Source organism: Medicago sativa, chromosome 6 (genome assembly GCF_051527215.1).
Source record: "Medicago sativa cultivar Bolivia chromosome 6, Bolivia_mono, whole genome shotgun sequence".
Lineage (NCBI taxonomy): Eukaryota > Viridiplantae > Streptophyta > Magnoliopsida > Fabales > Fabaceae > Medicago > Medicago sativa.
The window spans coordinates 73,296,168-73,317,910 of NC_140754.1; the positions used below are offsets into that span (position 1 = coordinate 73,296,168).

Sequence of the window (21,743 nt, forward strand, 5' to 3'; positions counted from 1 at the left end):
TACCAGGCCTGAGATCTCTTACTCAGTCAACAAGGTGTGTCAATTTCTATCTGCACCTTTAGAGGATCACTGGAAAGCATTAAAAAGGATCCTCAGATATTTGCAAGGCACTATCACTGATGGTCACCTAATCAGTCCTGCATCTCTGCATAAACCTCTCTCTCTCTCTCTCTCACTGGTTTCTGTGATGTTGACTGGGCATCTGATCCAGGTGACAGAAGAAGTACCTCAGGTGCTTGCGTCTTCTTAGGTCCTAATCTCATCTCTTGGTGGGCTAAGAAACAGACACTTGTTGCTAGATCCAGTGCAGAAGCAGAATACAGGAGTCTGGCACAAGCTTATGCTAAAATCCTGTGGCTACAATCTCTCCTACAAGAACTAAAAGTACCAATTCAAGTACCTCACATATATTGTGATAACTTGAGTGATGTGTCTTTGGCTCATAACCATGTGCTGCAATCCAGGACAAAGCATATGGAATTGGATATGTTTTTTTATTAGAGAAAAGGTTATCAACAGGAATCTGCTTGTTTCTCATGTTCCAGCTCATTCCCAATGGGCAGACATCCTCACAAAGCCACTATCTACTTCCAGATTTTTGGAACTCAGAGACAAACTGAGGGCCTCAGACCTGCTCAGTTTGAGGGGGGAATGTTAGAGTATATAGAGACTAAGGCTTATATTGTAACTAGCAATAAGATAGTTTAAGTATTAGTTCTTAGCCTCTTAGAGTGTGTGACATGTGCATCGCTCATATGCATCCTAGAATGCATCTATAAATACATTGTAACCCTCACTTTATCATTCAATACAGAATAACAACTTTCTCTCTTTCTCTCTCCCTCTCTCTTTTCTCTCTCCTCTAACTGAATTCTGTTACAAGCTTCACCATTGCTCAACAATGGCGGTTGCTAACTTCTAACATAATGGAAACATCCAAAAGCTATTGAGTCATTATAATTAAATTTTCATCAACATAATACATATTAATTAAACTTAAAATTATTCAAATTAATGATTAAGGAAAAGCTAAAGAGGGTAAGATATAATTATACAATACTACCTGCATCTCATATGTAAACATCCATAAGTTTTCTCGATATGCATAGAGCATTTGGGACATCTCTGCCGCTTTTCTCTTTTAGCCAACACCCAAAAATTCCTATCCCACTGCTTTTCACCACCTACTTTCGATTTCTGATACTGCCGACAATTCATATCTGCGTGCCATGGAACTTTACATTTTGCACAGAATAATCTATGACAAGAAGGGCATTCATAACTTGTAACAGAATATGCCTCATCATTCACCAACAAAAGAGAATAATTCATACAAGGGCAATAATGTTTTTCCTTCGAATCAATAGAAGACGCACAATTTGCAAATTCCTATTCATCAATGAAATTTTTAGGGAACATTGATTGCAAATGTTCTGGTTTGAGTTCAACAGAACAATCTGGATGTGGACAATTCAGCTTCACCGCTTTTTCTTTTCTTTGAATTGTCACATACTTGGATATGCATCTCTTGCAAAAGGAATGGTTGCATTCACTTTTGAAAATCCTAGATTCTTTAACAGAATCTATGCATATACCGCATAAGATTTTTGGAGCTTGAGAACTAATGAATATATCATAGTCTAAGTATAGTACATAATCAAGCCATGTACGATAGAAGGGTTTCATTGAAGACTGCATTGCATTAGGTTTTGATTTGTGAGGAGGTGTGCTAGGTAGTGTTGTTTTCGTTTTTTTGATACTAAGGAAATTTTGTTGGTTTTGTGAGAGTATTTTGGAAAATAATGCTACAAAATAGGAAATTGGTGTGGGCTTTTTTGCTCTCGTACATGTTTTTTAGTTTTAGGCTCAATACCACTTTTGGTCTTGATCTATCCAAGGATGAATGTAAATTTTGTTATTAATGTCATTTATATATGACTGTTTATTAAACTGGCTATATATTAGCATAGGAGTAGCCTTGTACTGGAACTAAGCAATTTTTGAAGACTCCACTTCATTTTGAGTAATTAGATTTTAAAAAACTTCAATATTAAGAGTTTATTGTGCTTGAAGAGTTAGTGTGTGCGCGCGTGTGCATGCTTGAAGAAATATTAGAGCCTACATTTTCTATGTTGCATAAAGTTAAATTCCTATTGAATAAACACACCTGATGAAACCAATGAAGCAATTGAAAAATTGAACATGTCCAACTCATACTTATTTTCAAGACTGGAACTCAATTGTTAAAAAGATAATCAAGAAGATTAAAATAAATACATAAAAATTTCGTCAAATATAGATTAAAGAGTGTGTTTCAAGTTTCTACGACTGTTGTATCTCAGGCATGAAGTTTAGATTTGTATTTTGCACTTGTAAATTGATAATTAAGGAACCAACTTCCTCCAATTTTGAATTATGGTCAATATTATTGCAAAGAAATTAATAACTAACAGCTTTCTTTTTTGTCTAACTTTTGATATAAAATCCTTATTAAAGATTTCATAACAAATTGGTTCATATTGAAGGCATTTGAGTGCATGTTTGCATTGGCAATGAGTTTCACAAAATTGTGGTGTCATTGTTGTAATATCCCACTTACAACTTTATTAGTTTCTTTATCAGTTCAAATGAGCTGGAGGAAGTTTAGTTAAAAGGGAAATTAAGTAATTTCACCTAAGGGCTATATATAGGCCAAAACCATTATTTTCCCTCATTCCTTTACTCACTCCTCTCTCTAAAATCATTTTTTTCTCCCCCTTGTTTCTACTCTCTAGCTCGCCCTCACTCGTCCCTCCTCTAACCCTCACTTTTCTCAATTCAAACATATGGGAATCAACATGCAATTGTTAACATGTGATCCTTAGCATAAGGATCGGGCACTCCAAGATTGACATTTTTTCCATATTCGATCCTTTAAATAAGAGAAAATGGCCTTCTTACTATGACCTACCATGGATGGTAATTGTTGGAACAAAATGTGTTTAACATTACCCTTTAGAGTTTTGATGATAACAAGGTATTAAAAATTGTCAATTGGATATGCTAATATTTGTTCAAGTGTACAGGACCATAGACAAAAATTTGATATCTTTATTAGGTTCTAGAAGAACAGAAGAGAGCAATAAAATCAACAAGAAGGAAGGTTGAAGCTTCTGAAGAAAAGAAGTTCTGAAGAAAAGTGCTCCTGAAGTGATGACGTGATCAGAAACAAGGTTATCAGAAGCAACATCACCAGAAGCAGTTCTCATCAGGAGCTGAAGATCATCAGAAGCTGAGAGAATTGAAGTTTCAAAGGCTGGTTCAAATGATTTAATCTTGCCCAAAATTGCAGAAGACCGGAAGAATGAAGCAACGACTAATTCAAATGGATTTGAAGGCATTGGATGCTTTTTCGTTGAAAAGAGTTGAAAAAGGACAATTGTATGAATTGTACAACCACTACCTCCACTACTCTGTTTTGTCCCTGCAACAAGACAAGAACAACAGCTGTGCCTGCAACGATGTTCCTCCAGACTTGGAATGGATTTGAAATTGATCCTTCATAGGACAATAACCATATCAGGCAAAAGATCATTGGTGATTGATCAAAGCTTCAAACGACTCTTTTTGATGCGTTGGCAATCAACAACGTCTCTTTCACACCTTTATATAAAGGAGTGAAGACTTGAAGATTTCCAAGAGACTTAACAACAATTTAGAAGCGCCAAAACTCTGCTGAAATTGTTCTACATCAAAAGTTCACTTAGAATTTTTTATCAAAGTTCATATCTTAGAAATTCTAGAGTCTTAAGAGTCTGTATCTGATTTGTATTGTGAACACCACTGATTGTATATCAAGTGTTCAACCTCAAACAAATTTCTTTGTAATTCTGTTTGAATAGAAGTCTCTTGCTTTAGTTCTTGAGCATAGGAAATCTCTTGCAGTTGTGCTTGAGTAGTTTGAAGTCCCTTGCTAGTTTTAGCAGTGAGCAGTTGTAATCAGATATTACATTTTAGTGAACTCTCCTTAGAAGTGCGAGGGGGACAGGACTACTTCCAATTTATGGAAGGAACCTGTATAATTGCCTTGTGTCTTTCTTCTCTCTCTCTCTCTCTCTCTCTCTCTCTCTCTCTCTCTCTCTCTCTGTGTGTGTGTGTGTGTTTTATCCGTGACATTTAGAATCTGAACATCACTTCAGAAGCTGAACTCTATCTGCTTCTGACCAGTGACTTCAGTAGGAGAAAACGAAGAAAAAGATCCTGATGAATTCTCTTGGTGGAAAGCCAACTTCAACAGCTATGTCATGGGTTTAGATGAAGAACTATGGGACATTCTAGAAGATGGTGTTGGTGACTTAGTCCTTGATGAAGAAGGAGATGCTATTGATAGAAGGAAACATACTCCTACTCAGAAGAAACTCTACAAGAAAATCACACGATCAGAGGATCACTTGTTACTGCTATACCTAAAGCAGAGTACATGAAAATGAGTGATAAATCTACTGCAAAGGCAATGTTTGCTTTTCTCTGTGCAAACTATAAAGGTAGCAAGAAAGTCAGAGAAGCAAAGGCCCTTATGCTTGTTCATCAGTATGAGTTGTTCAAGATAAAGGATGATGAAAGTATTGAGGAAATATACTCAAGATTTCAAACCCTAGTATCTGGACTACAAATACGGAAGAAAAGCTATGTTGCTTCTGATCATGTGAGCAAGATACTAAAAAGTTTGCCTGCTAGATGGAGACCTAAGGTTACTGCTATTGACAAACGACCAACTTTTTGACGAGGGAATCTTTTCATCTGATCAAGACCAAACGAGCATCTATATGCTGAACACAAACTATTCAACTGACGAACCTACCTGGCTATAAAAACAAATGTGTCAAGGATGTGGCGAGCGCGTCTCATCACATGCCCACCGGATTCTAACAGTGATATAGCTATCTAAAGTAACTGGTTCTCAAAATTGAAGTTATTTTTATGCCTACCATCAGCTCGACCTATTCTTTATTAAATAACTTACAAAGCCATTCCATCGGAACCAACGTTCTTATTCACGAAGCTTCAAAAAAGAAAGATGAGCTTGACTATCCCATTATTCACTTGTTGGATACAAAAACGATCTTCATTGTACCATCCACGAGCAGTAAACCTTGCCCTCCCTTAAGTCATCACTCTTTTCCAAGAGCAACGACTTGGGGGGCTATTGTTCTGGACCTGTCGAAAAGATCTTGGGCCCATTTACTTAGGCCCAATACAATCCAACACCAAATACCGCATTTGGCAACATTACTCGCAACACACCCCTTCCCCAGGAGGGGGGGTGCAAGGAGCAAATGAGACCAGTTCAAACGAACTGCAACGTCTCTTCACACGTTCCCGCGAATCTCTCTCTTGTGGTTACACTTCCCATGATTTTGTAACCACCGGACACACGTGTGACATTACAACGGTTTTGTAACCACCCATCTCTATATATAGGGGACTTTTAACATTCCCCAAGTTACATTCTACTCTTCCTCAAAACCCTCATACTCTGCTCTCAACTGACTTGAGCGTCGGAGTGCCTGCATGTACACACCCCCCTTCGTTCCAAGAATCATTCTTGACGCATTCTACCACCACTCAATCCACAGTATTTAAAGCATTGACAGTCACCTCCAGATTAGTAAGTTCCAATAACCTCAGTATCTTTCTGATTGGTTATTGGAACTTACTCAAACCACAGTATTTAAAGCACAGATCAGTCACCTTCATAAGTTTTTTCCTATTTAGTAATAGACTTATAGGTTTTGCCAGGTCTTAGTGTAAAATAAACTTTTAAATAAGCTTTCACAAATTGCTCTTCTCCCAACAGAAAATGCTCACTCCTAACCGAACTGCCCAAAATACCCCTCTGTGAGTTAACTCACGGTTGAAATACAACTTGCATGACAAAAGTCAGGCTGAAAACTCACACTAAACCCATCACGAGTTAACTTACGCTGGTTTTTCACTACCATTTTCCTTCTCTTCTTCTTTCTTTACGACGTCTTCTTCTAAGGTGCATACCATTCCTTTTAATTTGCTGCAGAATTTTCACTTGATTACCACAACACACCCACATCCTAGTAATCCACAATAAACACATACATGACAAAAAGCAATGATTTTGAACAATACTCATTGCAAATATCACTAAATACAACCAATACCAGATAAAAAAAGTAAATAATTCTTTCCTAACAAAACCTGCAAATTATCAAGATACTGAGGTTGCCCAAGTCCTTTCTTAATAGTGCCAGTTCTAACGGCCTATTTCTATTAAAGCGATAAAACACGCGAATATAACAAATACTCAAGAAATAGACGCTACGTCTCAACAAAAATCCAAATCAACATGTATATATATAAAACATCTCAACAGCCGCAGCGGATACAATTCATATATCTTCAACATATACATGCCATGGTCAATACACATCATCATATAAATTCTCCAAATCCCAACAAGTGGGTCAACTCAACATAAAATAAAATAAATCCAACAAAACGAAAAGACACCGACAACCTAATCAGAGCCTAAACCTATGACTCCAAACGATAACGGAGGTAGCTCCCGCTATCCAAGCACTCACCAAAAGCAACTACTCCTGCACAACGTCTACCCATCCATACAGACAGGTAGGCGGTCAAAACCACTGGAGGTTAGCTTTACATCAATCATAATCAATATAATTAACTATATATATATATATATATCATTTCAATTCTTCACTACATAACATGAACATTTAACCTCCATATACTCATTCACATAACAATTTCAATTATCACAAGTATGTATTCATCAGCTGCACTTCCATCACATTCAATGCAACATTTAAGACTCATGCTACAATGATATGTGCCTGACTCGACACATATATGCATGTGGTACCAAGTCACCTCCAGGTCGTCACCCATGATGCAACAAAAACATCATAATCACCTCAATTGGATATAAAATCCGCCACCATCAGTCATGAATGCATGAACATATGACACGACTACAAATGCATATGTTCACACAAACAATTCACCACACCATCACCAACATTTAGTATAAATGCATTCAACACAATTCATCACCACTTAACATATATACAATCACCAATGACATTCATCATTCAATCGACACATAGTTGTCACATATATACATCATCAATCATCTCCACATAATTATATCAACTATCCATAAAGGATTCATAAGACAATCGGCTCTTAAAAACATTTTCAACAAAGTTCATCTTTCATTCCACAATTTTCAAAATATTGAAGTAATTGAACCAAAACCAAGTAAACAAGATTCAATGCCTCAACTAAGTATACATTTAGGCTACTTATAAGTGCAGTAGAGTATACCTTGGCGTTTCACCGGCAAAACACAACAAAATCATGAAATTCACAAAGTTTGTCTCACTTTATTTCTTTTCAAGAAAAATCCCATTTTCAAGCAAAACAAGCTAAGACTTGATGAAACCAATCACAACAATTTTTAGAAATCATATAAACATTGTACAACCTTAACCCTACTTCATTTTCCGGAGAAAAACAAGTTTTCGGATAATCGATGTCTTGAACCATTTTTCAAAAGTTAAGTGAAATTCACAAATTCAAGTCCAATTTGATTCAAATGAAGTTCCAGTAGGATTAAGTATACAAACAGAGGTTAAACAAGTCAAAAGAAACATTTTAGAAAGCTCGGATTGGTCCCCAAGTGCACGAAGCGAAGAAATAAAAATGGCTGAACTGGGAGCTGCACGCTTAAGCGTCCTCTGCACGCTTAAGCGTCCAACTTCCAATAGCTTCTGGGAGTTGCTAGCTTGGAGCACGCTTATGGCTCGCTGGTTAGCACGTTTAATCGTCCTCTGCACGCTTAAGCGTCCTACACCAGAACAGTTCAAAATGTTTCGGGTTCCAACCCCTTTTCACCCCAAAATCCCTTTTTTGATCTTTCCAAACCCCAAAACTTAACTCAAAACGTGTTTACAGGTCATATACACTATAGAACACTCAAACATACACAAGTTTTGTGATTCCAACATCAATCCATCAATAATTCACCAATTTACCAAACTTCCACAACTTTCAACAACAACAACAAACTAATCATCAATTCACCATTTCAATGATACCCATTGCATCAATTCAACAACAACACACGTCAAGACAACAACAACAACAACAACATTTGAATATGAATTCATCAACAATTCAACAACCACAACTTCATTCATCATCAAATTCACACCAAAACATATCATGTTCATATATACCCATTTTGACATACAAATTCAACAACAACAACACAATTATCATTCAATTCATGCACATGATCATGTCATCAAAATTAAGCACGAATTTCTACATCTAAAAATCAAATTAACCACTTAATCAAAGAATTAGGGAAGAACAACTACTATTAATTATGATTGAATTCTAACCCCCTTACTTTAATTCTTCACAAACACCAACTAAGGCTTCACTTTAGCTCCCAAAGCTTGAATCTCTAGCCTCCTCTAGCTCTCTCTAGATCTTTCTCTTCAAACCCTTATCTCCCTTGCTCTTCCTCTCTCTACCTCTTCTCTTAAAATGAAAAATGTTGGTAAAACCCTATTTTCCTCAAAGAATAGTGTTTATATAGGTTCTACCTAATTGGGCTTAACTCACAATGCCTTAATGGGCCTAACCCATTACTAATCTAATTCAAAAAGTTACTACCCACTTAACGGTAAAATGTAATAATAACGGTCGCCTACCGGTAATAAAACAATTCACTACAACTCTCTAGCACTTAGTAAAATAATACTAGCTCTCACTAAGCAGTAAAAGTAATCCTTAACAAAATTACTAAATTACCCCTACTCACAAAATGACTAAAATACCCTTCTAACACCAAATTCTACAATTCCCAACCACAAATACACACAGAGGCAATTAATCACATATGAGCACGTATAACACACATAAATAAATAATAAAATAAATCTAGCGAAAAATCGGGCTGTTACACCAGTAAGTTCCAATAACCAATCAGAAAGAGTAGATTTTCCATGATCAACGTGAGCAATGATTAAGAAATTTCTCACAAGCTCTGGTGGGTAATGACTCAAATATATAATGGCTTTCTCATTGATATTGTTTTGGCGTGACTGTGTACAGAAAAATGCACGTGTAATAGAAAATCTTTGATGGGTTATTATACTTGATAAAGGGTTGATATTTAAAAACAGTGAAACGTAATTTCTTATTGTAAGGTTTTTTATGCTTTTCCAAGAAAACCCATTTTAGGGTTTTTGAGGTTGTTTGGTTACTGAATCTGTGTTTTGTCGAACATTGATGAAACAAACAAGCTTGGTCGGCTTTGCTACGTAAAGAAAGAAGAAGAAGAGAAGGAATATGGTAGTGAAAAACCAGCGTGACTCAGGCTTGGTTCAATGTGAGTTCAAGCAGGCTGTATTTCAACAGTACTTCAATCACGATGGTATAACACCTGCATGACTTAAATCACGCAGGGGTATTTTGGGATGTTCGGTTGGGAGTGAGCGTTTTTTGTTGGGAGAAGAGAAATTTTCTAGGCTTCCAGGCTTCATCAGGCCTTTAAAAAGGTCTGGTCAGACCTTTAAAATGAGCCTATGACTGGTAATAGGTCAGGTTTAGTCTTAGAGAGCCCGACTCGGCCTAGCCCATTTCCACCCCTAATTGTTAGTTACATTCTCTTTCTCAAACAATTTTTTTTACTCACTTTACCTCTCTCTCTCTCTGATCTCGTAAAAATAATTATCAATAATCTAAATATTGCACACATATTTTTTAACTTTCTTTAAACTCCTTTAATTGAAATTAAGATTTCACCTGTGATTTCAATAAATACTAAATTCATACTATATGAGGTTTTAAAAAAATCTTTGTTTTAAAAAAACAACCTTTGTTTAAAAACAAAACAAACTTTAGTTTCCAAATACATAGCCTTTTAAAGGAAACATTTATTTTTTTTGAAGAAAATAAACTTTAGTTTTTCAAATACATAGAATTCATTAGTTTTATTGAAAAAAAATAAGAGTAATCACTACCAAAAGAAAAAAATAAGAGTAAATGAGAAAGGATATAATTGATAAATAGTACTCTTAATATACCAAAATGACAATTAAATAGAAACGTTAAATCCGTAGTAACAATTAAAAAGGATCGGAGGGTGTACTATTTAAATTTCCTTTTTTTATTGTTATGCTATTTAAAGTTTGTTTTTAACTATCTATTGATGATATTAGTTGTTTTTCACAATTAGGATATTAGTTATTTCTCACATTTTTATTTGTCTAAATTCAATGTTTTGAACGGAAATTTTTTTTTTTAAAATGTTTTGACTATATATGTTAAAGGAAAATCAAGAACATTTAATTTTTTTTTCTAATTTTGAAATTACCATTTTATATTTAAATTACCTTAAATTAACAATTTAATAAAAAGTTCACATCTAATACTATCAAATTAATAATTTATTAAAAACTTAAAATAAAAATAAAATCGGATTTGATTATTTTTTTAGACAATTTAAATCGGATTTGATATTTTTCTAATACTGATATTACCTTTTTGATTTTTATTCTACTTAATTAGAACATTTTTAAACTATTTTTTATAACACAATAAAGATATTAGTTTTTTTTTTGACAAAACAATAAAGATATTAGTTATTTTTCCCATTTGTATTTTTTTGAAATCCTTTGAATGTATACGGTATACACAAGTTTTCAGATTTGTTATATGTAATATATAGTATTTTTTTAATGGAAGAAGGAATTACATTTATTTTTTCTAATTTTAAAACTACCTTTTATATTTAGTTACCTTAACTAAAGAGTTTAATATATATTTTACATCAAATACTTACTTGAATGATAAATAACTTATAAATGGATGTTGAATATTTGATTTTTTAACAAAATGTTGAATATTTAATTTGATTGCTCTCATTTATTTCTTCCCTTTTCTCTAAGAAAGGTTCATGAATTCCTTATTGGTCGCACCGTTTCATATTTAGTTACCTTAACTAAAGAGTTTAATATATATTTTACATCAAATACTTACTTGAATGATAAATAACTTATAAATGGATGTTGAATATTTGATTTTTTAACAAAATGTTGAATATTTAATTTGATTGCTCTCATTTATTTCTTCCCTTTTCTCTAAGAAAGGTTCATGAATTCCTTATTGGTCGCACCGTTTCAATGTGCACATTAATTGTTGGCTTTGTTAACAAAAATATTATATTTAAAAACACGATCATAATTCAAATTCATTATTCTTAACGTAAGCAACAAAATATAGATCTGAGATCAAATTGGACCGAAATTGTGACAGACAAACAACATCAGCAAGTCTCATGGAGAAGAATCCACATTATATGTCTTATGACTTGATCATCCTAATTCTGTTGAGGTTACCGGTCATGTCTCTTTTACGTTTCAAGTGTGTTTGTAAGTTATGGTTTTCTCTTATCTCTCAAACACACTTTGCAATTTCACATTTTGAAATTACTGCCGCACATAGTCCTAGAATTTTGTTCATATCAAATCCAGACCTTGAAACTCGGTTGATCTATTTTGAAGCATCACTTAGTGATTATTATACTTCTACATCACTAAACATTAATTTTATGCGTCCACGTCCTGATCCTCGTCGCCCTCCCCAAAATTGTTTTTTTATTGAAACTAAATGTTCATGTAGAGGGTTTATATTTTTGCACCATGCTTCAAAATTCTACCTATGGAATCCATCCACTAGAGTTCACAAACAAATACCTTTGTCTCCTAATGGTTCTTATTTAGGTCTTAAATTATGTTATCTATATGGTTTTGGGTATGACCCATCAACAAATGATTATTTGGTGGTTGTAACGTCATTTAACACAAACATCCATAATTTTTCATCAAGTTTAGAGTTTTTTTCGTTGAGAGATAATAGGTGGGAAGAAATTGAGGGTACTCACTTCCCTTACACGAACTCCTCTGATTATTCTATGGTAGGGTCGCTTTTTAATGGGGTTATTCATTGGTTGGTTTTTCGTCGTGATTTATCGATGAATGTTATCGTTGCCTTTGATTTGATAGAAAGAAAACTTTTAGGCATGTCTTTGCCGGATGATGTTGAATATGTACCTACACCATGTGATTTGTGGGTATTAGGTGAATTTCTGAGTGTATGGACTATGGAGAATGATATAGTTGAAATATGGGTGATGAAAGAATACAAAGTGCATTCGTCTTGGACTAAGACTCTTGTTTTTTCTATTGGTGTCATCCCCACACATTATTTCTCTCCAATATGTTGTACAAAAAGTGGTGGTATTATTGGAACTGATGGTAGAGCTGGATTGGTAAAGTATGATGAAAATGGACAATTTTTAGAACATTCCTCCTATTGTAGTGAGGATTGTAGATCTCGAGTGGCTGTGTATACAGAGTCTTTGCTTTCACTCCCGGGTGACAACAACCACGATTAAGAAGATGAAACAAATAAAAACAATGAGGTTATGGAATATCTCTTCAAAAAAAAAAAATGAGGTTATGGAATATTATCTTTCCCATTTTAATTATATTTATAATTAAATTGTATTATGTACTATTAGATGACTGTATTATGAGTTGATGTATTATGTCATGAAATGTTAATTGATCTACTATCTGTAGTATGTTTGTTTAAAACGTTGTTAACTTTAATTGTATGTGTGATTCAATGTTATTTATACATGTCTAATTTGATTTAGTTCATATGTTGTGGTACTGGTTGCTGCCTACAATTGTTTTATATTGTAATTTATTTTATGAGTTTATGCATGTTACTAAAGATCAAAATCACAAATACACAACTTTGGTTCAAAGCACTTCATTAGAATTTTTTTTCATAGCCACATATGTTTGAAGAAAATAAAAGGTTTTTTTTTCACTAATTTTAGTGGAAGCTAATAACACTATGGCCCTTGCCATTTGCCCATTTCTCTGTTTTAAACACAAAAATATTTTTCAAGTAGTTAACAAAGTTAAAGTCTTAACACTTGATTCAGAATAAAATTGAATCAGTGATGGATAAAAGTAATTATCTACATGAACAAAGTCAAAATGCATATGTAACAACCCAGTTCTAATAATTTGAAGAAATGGAATTAGTTTGAATTATCTTCTTTCAAACTAAGAAGTTAATGGTAACCAAAAAAAAAAAAACTAAGAAGTTAATGTTAGTTTGGATTTATGAAGATGGGTAAATTAGTCAAATACTCTTTATGAAAGGCATGGCCAATTACTTATCTATGGCAAGCTAGTAAATATTTGAGTGAAGAGGAATAAAGTTGTAAAATTGTCAAAGGAATTATAAACATGCAATTGTAAAGGAAAAGGAAGAAAAGAAAAACATTTTCCTCATCTTTTCTTCTCTCTGTTAGTCGCTGAACCCCTCCCTCTCCATGAACATAACCTTTCATTAAAATCCTTCCCCAAATCAAACCTCATGTGTGTGTGGAATTGATCAACTTCTTCAATTGGGTTAACGGGTAAGACATAATTATTTTTCCCTTTCATTCCTATGCTCAACTTCTCAAATTTTCGCTTCCTCCATTGATGCTCATGCATCTGTTTAACCATAATGGTGTAATGGACTGTTGCATGTGAAGTTGCAGTACTCAAATGTTTTCTTGGGTTGTAACAAATAGAGTTGTATAATAGCAAGGGAGATTAAAGGAATCGTGAAGGATAAAGAAATTTATTTGAAGAGAAATAGGGCTTTTGGAACTTGTTGCATCAAATGGAAACTACTCTCGAGGTGGATTTCCTCTCCTATGCTTGAATTTAACTAGTTAGATTTGAAATCTTTATGTTAGATTAATGGGTACTATAATTAATATGAGAAATTAAGTTTAATGAAAATTCTCATTTTAAAATGAGCTTAACTCATGAATTGGGATAACATTAGATGATAAGTACAGAGGTTGTTTGTATTCCCTTTAATTATCCTAAATGAGAAATCCAATGATTTTCATGAATGATAATTTCTGAAAATTGTTGTTGAAATTAGAATTAGGATGGATCAGTGTGAGGAACTAGAATTATATATAGATACATAATTCTTTAACTAAGCTATGTCTAGGAACATTAAGTAATTAATAAAATCATGGAACTGTCAAAATTACACTTTGTTGATTTTAGTTTACTGAATATACCCATACGGATCTTCAGCCACATATATATGTATGTGTGATATGAATAAATGGATTGTAATATTCCGCTTATTAATCTTATCAGACGGTTGTATCGATAAATTGAAACCGAGTAGAGTCTATTAAGAGAAAAGGCAAAATGGTAACATGTCCAACAATATATATGTCTTTACTCATTCATTTCACTCATTTTTTCCTCTCCTTTTCACCAAGAAACCAATGCAGACTTCCTCCTTCCCTCTCTTTTGGCTCAACCCATCACCAAATTTTCATCCAAAAGAGTTGTGTTTATACACCACAACAAAATGGTAGAGTAGAAAGGAGACATCAACATATTTTTTAACATTAGAAGGGCTTTAATGTTTCAATCTAAATTACCAAAGAAAGTTTGGTCTTATGCTATTTTACATCCAATGTTGTTACTAAATAGAATACCGACCAAAATTTTGAACAATAAGTCTTCTTATGTGGTATTATGTGGGCAAGCACCTGATCTTAGTCAACTCAAAGTCTTTGGCTGTCTGAGCTATGCTTCTACTTTACCAAACAAAAGACAGAAGTTTGACCCTAGAGCAAAGAAATGTGCTTTCTTGAGGTACAAGACAAGAATGAAAGGGTTTATTTTAGTTTATGTTAATTCTTCTGATATACTCATTTCTAGAAACGTGAAATTCTTTGATTTGGAATTTCCATTTCATTCTTCCACTATGAATCCTATTCCTAATACTCACATCTATATAGAGAATAGAGTGCATTCTTTCTCTAATTCAAATCAAAATAATGAAGTGAATGATGAGGCTGAACCAAACATAGAAGTTGACACATATATTGTTTCTGAAGCTGAGCAACCTGATGCAGCAATTGAACCTGATCATGAAATTATACATATCGAGCCTATCAGAAGGTCACAAAGAGTTAGCAATCCTCCTGCTCATTTACAAGACTTGTTCCTCTTTTACATATCCCATAGCTAACTATGTTGCATACTCTCAACTATCTTCTCAACATCAAACTTATGCAGCATAGATTCCAGATGGGTAGCAGCAATGGAAAATGAAATAAGAGCTTTGAATGATAACAATACATAGGAGTTTGTTGATTTTCCACGTAATGCTCTCTCTATTGGAAGCGAAAAGGTTTACAATATCAAAAGGCATGCTGATGGAACTATTGAAAGATTCAAAGCAAGGCTTGTGACACAAGGTTTCAATCAAACTGAGGGATTGGATTACTTTCAAACCTTTTTCTCGAGTAGCTAAGTTGTCAACTCTTGGAGTTCTTCTAGGAGATGAAAAGAGAAGAAACAAACGACATGTTGTAAGTACAAGTCACGCTATATAGCACCAAAGAAAACTAAGATCGAGCTCGAGTATTGCACTACATAAGATCAAATTGCACACATATTCATGAAGGCATTTCCAAGAGCAAGATTTAAGCTATTGTGACGAAGGAACTATAGAATCAAGTATCTTGAATATTTCTTCCACATCTAAAATAGGCAAGCATGGCTCATTTGTAAGCATCCAATTTTAGAGCAATATAATATATTGTTGCTCCAAGTCCTCACACTACATACTAAAATTATCTTCCAACTATCAAGTAAAGTCTTCAACATTGTCCAACAACATTCTAAACTAACACTTACCTCAAATTATTCTGTTAAATGCTACACCTGGTAGACATTACTAGAAAGATATAAATACAGAAATCTAGTAAATAATCCCTAAATAAATGTTGAGGAATTTAAGAAGTACCACATTTGATGGAGAATTTTATGTCAATTGGTACAAACCTCCACACTATAAACACAAACTAACCCACTATATTTCTACACTCCAATTGGGTATGTGCCATAATGCAACTGATATCCGAGTTAGGTCCATTGAATTAAAAAAACTAATGAACTTGGTCTTGAGACTCAACAGCCACGAAGTAAAATATAAATAGAAAGGATAAAAATAAAATAAGGAAGAGAGTCATGTTTGAACTTTAGGGGGAGTGTTGGAAATTAAAGAAGTCTCACATTGGAGGGAACAAGGAAACATATAGTATCTATAACTGATGGAAAGTTTGAGTTCATTTGAGTTAATCACCAAAATTAAGAAGAAGGGATTTTTGTTAGAGTGAATATATGGTATTAGGATTACATTCATTTTTATATGCCTTATTTTGAATTAAATATGCAAAGAGTTTCATATAGGTACATACGGTGAACGACTTTGAACGCAAATATGTACCAGACTCCAATTCCTACCACACCTGTAGCAGAAGGCACAACCACACCTGAATAGAAAAAGCAATATTGAGTCGTTATAATTAATTTTTCATAAACAAAATACAGAATTAATTAAACTTAAAATTATTCAAACTAATGATTAAGGAAAAGCTAGAGAGGGTAAGATATAATTATACAATACGACCTGCAATTAGATTTTAAAGACTCCACATCATTTTGAGCAATTAAATTTTAAAAAACTTCAATATTAAGAGTTTATTGTGCTTGAAGAGTTAGTGTGTTACATTATCTATGTTGCATGAAGTTAAATTCCTATTGAATAAAACAAACCTGATGAAATCAATGAAGAAAATGAAAAATTGAACATGTCCACCTCATACTTCTTTTTAGGATTGTAACTCAATTGTTAAAAAGATAACCAAGAAGATTAAAATAAATACATAAAAATTTCGTCAAATATAGATTAAAGAGTGTGTTTCAAGTTTCTACGACTATTGTATCTCAGGCATGAATTTTAGATTTGTATTTTCCACCTGAAAATTGATAATAAAGGAACCAACTTCCTCCAATTTTGAGTTATGGTCAATATTATTGCAAAGAAATTAATAACTAACAGCTTTCTTTTTTTGTCTAACTTTTGATATAAAAAAAAGATTATATAACAAATTGGTTCATATTGAAGGCATTTGAGTGCATGTTTGAATTGGCAAATGAGTTTCACAAAATTGTGGTGTCATTATTCTAATATCGCGCTTACAACTCTATCAGTATCTTTATCAATTCAAATGATCTTGAGAAAGTTTAGTTAAAAAGGGAAATTAAGTAATTTCACCTAAGGGCTATATATAGGCCAAAACCATTATTTTCCCTCATTCCTCTACTCACTCCTCTCTCTATACTACAAGAATAAATGTATTTTGCGACACTTACTCTGCGACCCCTATCTTTGAACTGTCGCAAAATAGACATATGCGACAGTTAATGCAACTGGTAGGCCCAACAATCGCAGGTTTTTTAGCTTTTCTTATTTTCATGCGCGCTTTCACTTCAAACTTTTTGTCTGAATTATTTCACTCCCGCTTTCGTACTTTCAGTCTCCCTCTCACAACTTCAAAACCCTAAAACCAATTTATTCCTCATTCTCACTTTCAAGTTCAAACCAATTTATTTATTGATTTTGTTAGTTTCTCAGTTCTGTGCAATTGGTTTTCCGTCATGTTACGCTGCCGCCAGTAATTCACTTTCTCAAGGTAAAGACTTGTTTTATTATAACCTTTGTTCATTTGAATCTAATTCATGTCAAATTTGCTTGATCTGCCATGAAATGAAATTAAGCTTAATTTGAGTCTATGGGTAATAGCAAAAACCAAACCTAATTTGAATTGATGGACAATGGCTTTGTGTATTGCTGGAAATTATGTTTCTTTTGTTGTTCTTTATGGTGTTAGTGATTGGTAACGATTATCAGTTACAAGTAATAGTAAAATCTAATATCTGACAATAGTTAGATTAATATCACCCACTAAGAATTTAATGTCATTATAAGTGAAGTTATATTAGTATGGAGAACTTATTGTCAATGGTTCAGATTTGTTTTCACTTTTCAGTGATTTGTCAAAGGTTTATAATTTTGCAGCTCCTATGTAGCGATGCATTTATTTTGGTTACCATGTTTGGATATAATTGTGCAGCTCTTTTTGCAATGGGTATCCTTGTCAACGATATACTTATGAGTTAGGCTTTTACAATCGATTTGACCAAACTTTTTGCTGAATTTTGTTTAGTAATGTTAAATTTGATCTCAATGCTAACTCATCTAGTTGTATTGTGAAGGTAAGATTTAGTCTTTTCAGGTTTTAGGATCGTATAAAATATATTTTAATGACATGACGTTAACCTGTTATTAATTCCATGGAGTTATTGTATCAAATATATTTCCTCATTTTTCTTTGTACCATGCTAGATATATGAAACAGGGGATGCTTCCCTACTAATGTTCTAAAACAGAACCTGATTCTTCCCTCACTTACATTTATATAAGGCTAAGCCTCTGAAGATTTGTAATTGCTATCAACGGAAACCTTTATTTGAAAGTGGTTGCTGCTATGCGATTGGTGAATAATTGTATATTGTTTATCTGTCAACTCCGTCATTGAGAGAGATATTTAGGATATTTTTATGCATATGGGTGATTATATTATATGGTAGTGATGTTAGGTCAAATAGCGAAAATTCATAAGTTAAAAATAGTGGCTTTAAGTGATTTATGAAGATGTTTTGTAAATAGAAGAATCTGAAGAAACAAATATTTGATCCAAGATATGTGATTTGGTACAAAGTGTTGTCATATAGAGGTTATAGAGGAGAGGTTGATACAGTGCTATAGCATAGCAAATTTTGAACAAATCAATATTTAATGCATGCTGCAATCAACAACACTTGTTTCATAGATTGTTTAACTTCTAGTGTTTTATCTGTTTTGGTCCACTATTTTGAAACTTCAATCTTATTTCTTTCAATTTCAATTTAGTTGCAGCTAGTGAAATGTCACCATGAATGAACTAGCTAGCTAGTTGTTCTGAATTGTATTATTTTTTTGTTATGCTTACTTGGTGTTTGTGTTTACAGATATTCTGAAAGAACCCATTCTTTTAAAGACAAGATTACTCTAAACCAATAAGGTTAGTGAAGATTGTGAACTAGATTTGGTGTAGTTTGAACTAAATTTCTTGGGTTTTTTATGTTTTCGGTTAATAATTTATTTATCGGTTCTTTCGCTTTGGGCCTAGCATCTTCCAGTAACCTTCACACTTGGGTTCCCAATGTTTTTCTTTTGGTCCATAGTTAACTTATGATTTGGTTGCTCTTGTGATGCTATTGGTTTTGATCGTAGGTTTGCGGTGTTGAAAGACAATTACCAGGTTCTACTATGGTGTTACTCTCGAATCTTTGTGGTTTAGCTTACTGTTGATATTCAGATTTCTAAGGAAGCTATTGTAGTTGGTGGTGGCTGCATTTTGCTCAGACTTGCATAAGAGGTGGATCAATCAAGGATAACCTTGGACATTATGAAGAAAAAGTGAGTCATTATTTGATATGACAATAACTCAGTTTTTCTTATATGGTAGTATAAGTATTGTTGTTTTGGGTGCTTGAAAGTGTTCATCACTTGACCTCTTCTCTTCAATAATATCATTATTTAATACTTAACATTCTGTGATTGTTGGCTTATAATTATAATCATGTGGTACTGGTAGTTAACTTAAATGACATGACTAATATTAGAGTTTTGTGTTTGCAACTACTAACCTTGATAACTTTTGAAGTATAGGATATATAAAACTTAAATACAATTGGAGGATTCAATTGTAGGACAACTATGTTGGAACACTTAATGAATAAATGACAATAAACTTGTTGAATCATGGCGTGAAACATTACAACAGTTTAAGAAGTAGAACTCTGTCTCCGAAGAGCAACAATACATTATTATTATTATTATTATTATTATTATTAAGCTTTTTGATTTGATTTGATTAATCTGTTATGCATGCATCCAGTCAGATGAGGATATAGCTTTGAAGCAACAACTACTTTGTATGTTGAAAGGGTTCAAGATTCTAACCAAGAATTGCATAACCTTGCACTTGACTACGTGAGGTAGCTATCTAGCTAAGGTTTTGTATTGCTTTCTATTCTTCAACAATTATATAGGTTTTTTATATCGAAATTGAGCGGCGAGATGTTTTGTTTTGTTTTGTTTTGTATTGTAGGCATGAAATTCATAATTCAACCAGGTCCATGACTTTAGTTCCCAAGCCATTAAAATTTCTACGCCCCCATTATGCCACTCTTCAGATATATTATCATACTATGCCTGAATCAAATTAGTTCAAAGGTATTATTTATAACATTCTCCAGCTTTGCTTTGCTTGTAGAAGTACTTAGCAGACATTTTATCAGTTTTAGCCGTGTCGTCTGACGGACAAGAACGTAACTTGTGAGTTTTCTGTTATTGTAAATATTTTTAACTCATGCTGTTCATGAATCTTAGGGTCTTATTTCTCTGTTCTTGATGCCTCTTCTTACACCAAAGTTTCAGTCTGTTGTTGAGGATAGCAGCAGATGCGGTACCGATAGAAGTGCATGGGAATATTGTTTTGAATGATTACCCACTAGTGTATTGGTTTTTCAATGTTTAAACTATGTACTTTATCTATTGTTTGATTGTTACTCTTGAAAGATTTATATGATTGAGATTTTGATATTTTTAGTTATATATTTTTGTATTTTAAGTATTTATTAATATATTTATTTAAATTGGCAACAAAGACTGCCCCATTCATTTTTTTTTTAATAAAAACTTAACATTTGCGACTGTTGTGAAGGGTCGCAAGCCCCTTCAAAACCATGTGAGAACTCTTCATTTGCGATTGTTGGGAACTATCGCAACACCTTTTGCGGCAGTTGGTGTGACTGTTCTATGAAGGGTCGCAAAAGACAGTTGCGACCCCAACATCCGCGCCTGTTGGGGAACAGTCGCAAATGTGCATTTGTGACCCTTTTAACAGTCGCAATCAGCCATTTTAAAAGGCGCAAAATGCACTTTTTCTTGTAGTAATCATATTTTTCTCCCCCTTCTCTCTACTCTCTAGCTCGCCCTCACTCCTCCCTCCTTCAACCCTCACTTTTCTCAATTCAAACTTATAGGGATCAACATGCAATTGTTAATATGTGATCCTTAGCATATGGAAAGTTCATACAAGCTTTAATCCTTCTTCTCCCTCTCAAAAATCTGATCTCATCTCTCTTTAAGGAAAATCAAGTTAATGGTTTTGCATGTGGGAAATAAAAGCTGATTATGTTGAGTTTTGGATGTTAGAGGCAAGGAATTGAAGCTTGGATCATTAGCAAAGCTTTAGGAGTTGGAAGTTTTGAAAGATTTCAGAATTTCTTGCGAGTTCCTAGTAGATAGTTCCCTCCTTCGGTAGATTTTTGAATGATTTGTGAGAAAACTTGAATTTGTGATTAATGCATGTTAGTTATATGTTTCCCCATATGACATGTTGTGTTGTGTTGGATGTGTTCTTGGCTTGAGTTACTTGCTTAAGAATGATGATTTTTAATTTAATGGTGATGGCTAGTCGTTTTTATAAGTTTGGGAAAGAAAATTGTTTATTTAAAAGTTGAAAAACTAAAATCTGGACAGAGGTAATGGATTACCTGCCACTGGTAATCGATTACCAATTTTGAAATCTACAATGTCGAGCTTTTTGGTAATCGATTACCTTC

At 33.6% G+C, this 21,743-nt stretch overlaps 1 protein-coding gene and 1 long non-coding RNA gene across 2 annotated transcripts; both read left to right on the top strand.

Annotated features, from left to right (window-relative positions):
- Positions 1–11,333: 11,333 nt before the first annotated feature.
- On the top strand, positions 11,334–12,776 carry LOC146916749 (F-box/kelch-repeat protein At3g23880-like). The gene has a single exon (XM_085717087.1). The coding sequence runs from the start codon at positions 11,390–11,392 to the stop codon at positions 12,506–12,508; it is 1,119 nt and encodes a 372-aa protein (XP_085573213.1). The 5' UTR covers positions 11,334–11,389; the 3' UTR covers positions 12,509–12,776.
- A 4,783-nt stretch (positions 12,777–17,559) lies between these two features.
- LOC146916750 (uncharacterized) lies at positions 17,560–20,161 on the top strand. Its single transcript, XR_015015262.1, has 3 exons — positions 17,560–17,701; positions 19,080–19,132; positions 19,345–20,161. It is a non-coding gene; the product is annotated as an uncharacterized LOC146916750 (long non-coding RNA).
- The last annotated feature ends 1,582 nt before the right edge of the window (positions 20,162–21,743 follow it).

Bases quoted from the DNA above. Each gene is read 5' to 3' on its own strand.
- LOC146916749 (XM_085717087.1), top strand. From the start codon at position 11,390: ATGGAGAAGAATCCACATTATATGTCTTATGACTTGATCATCCTAATT.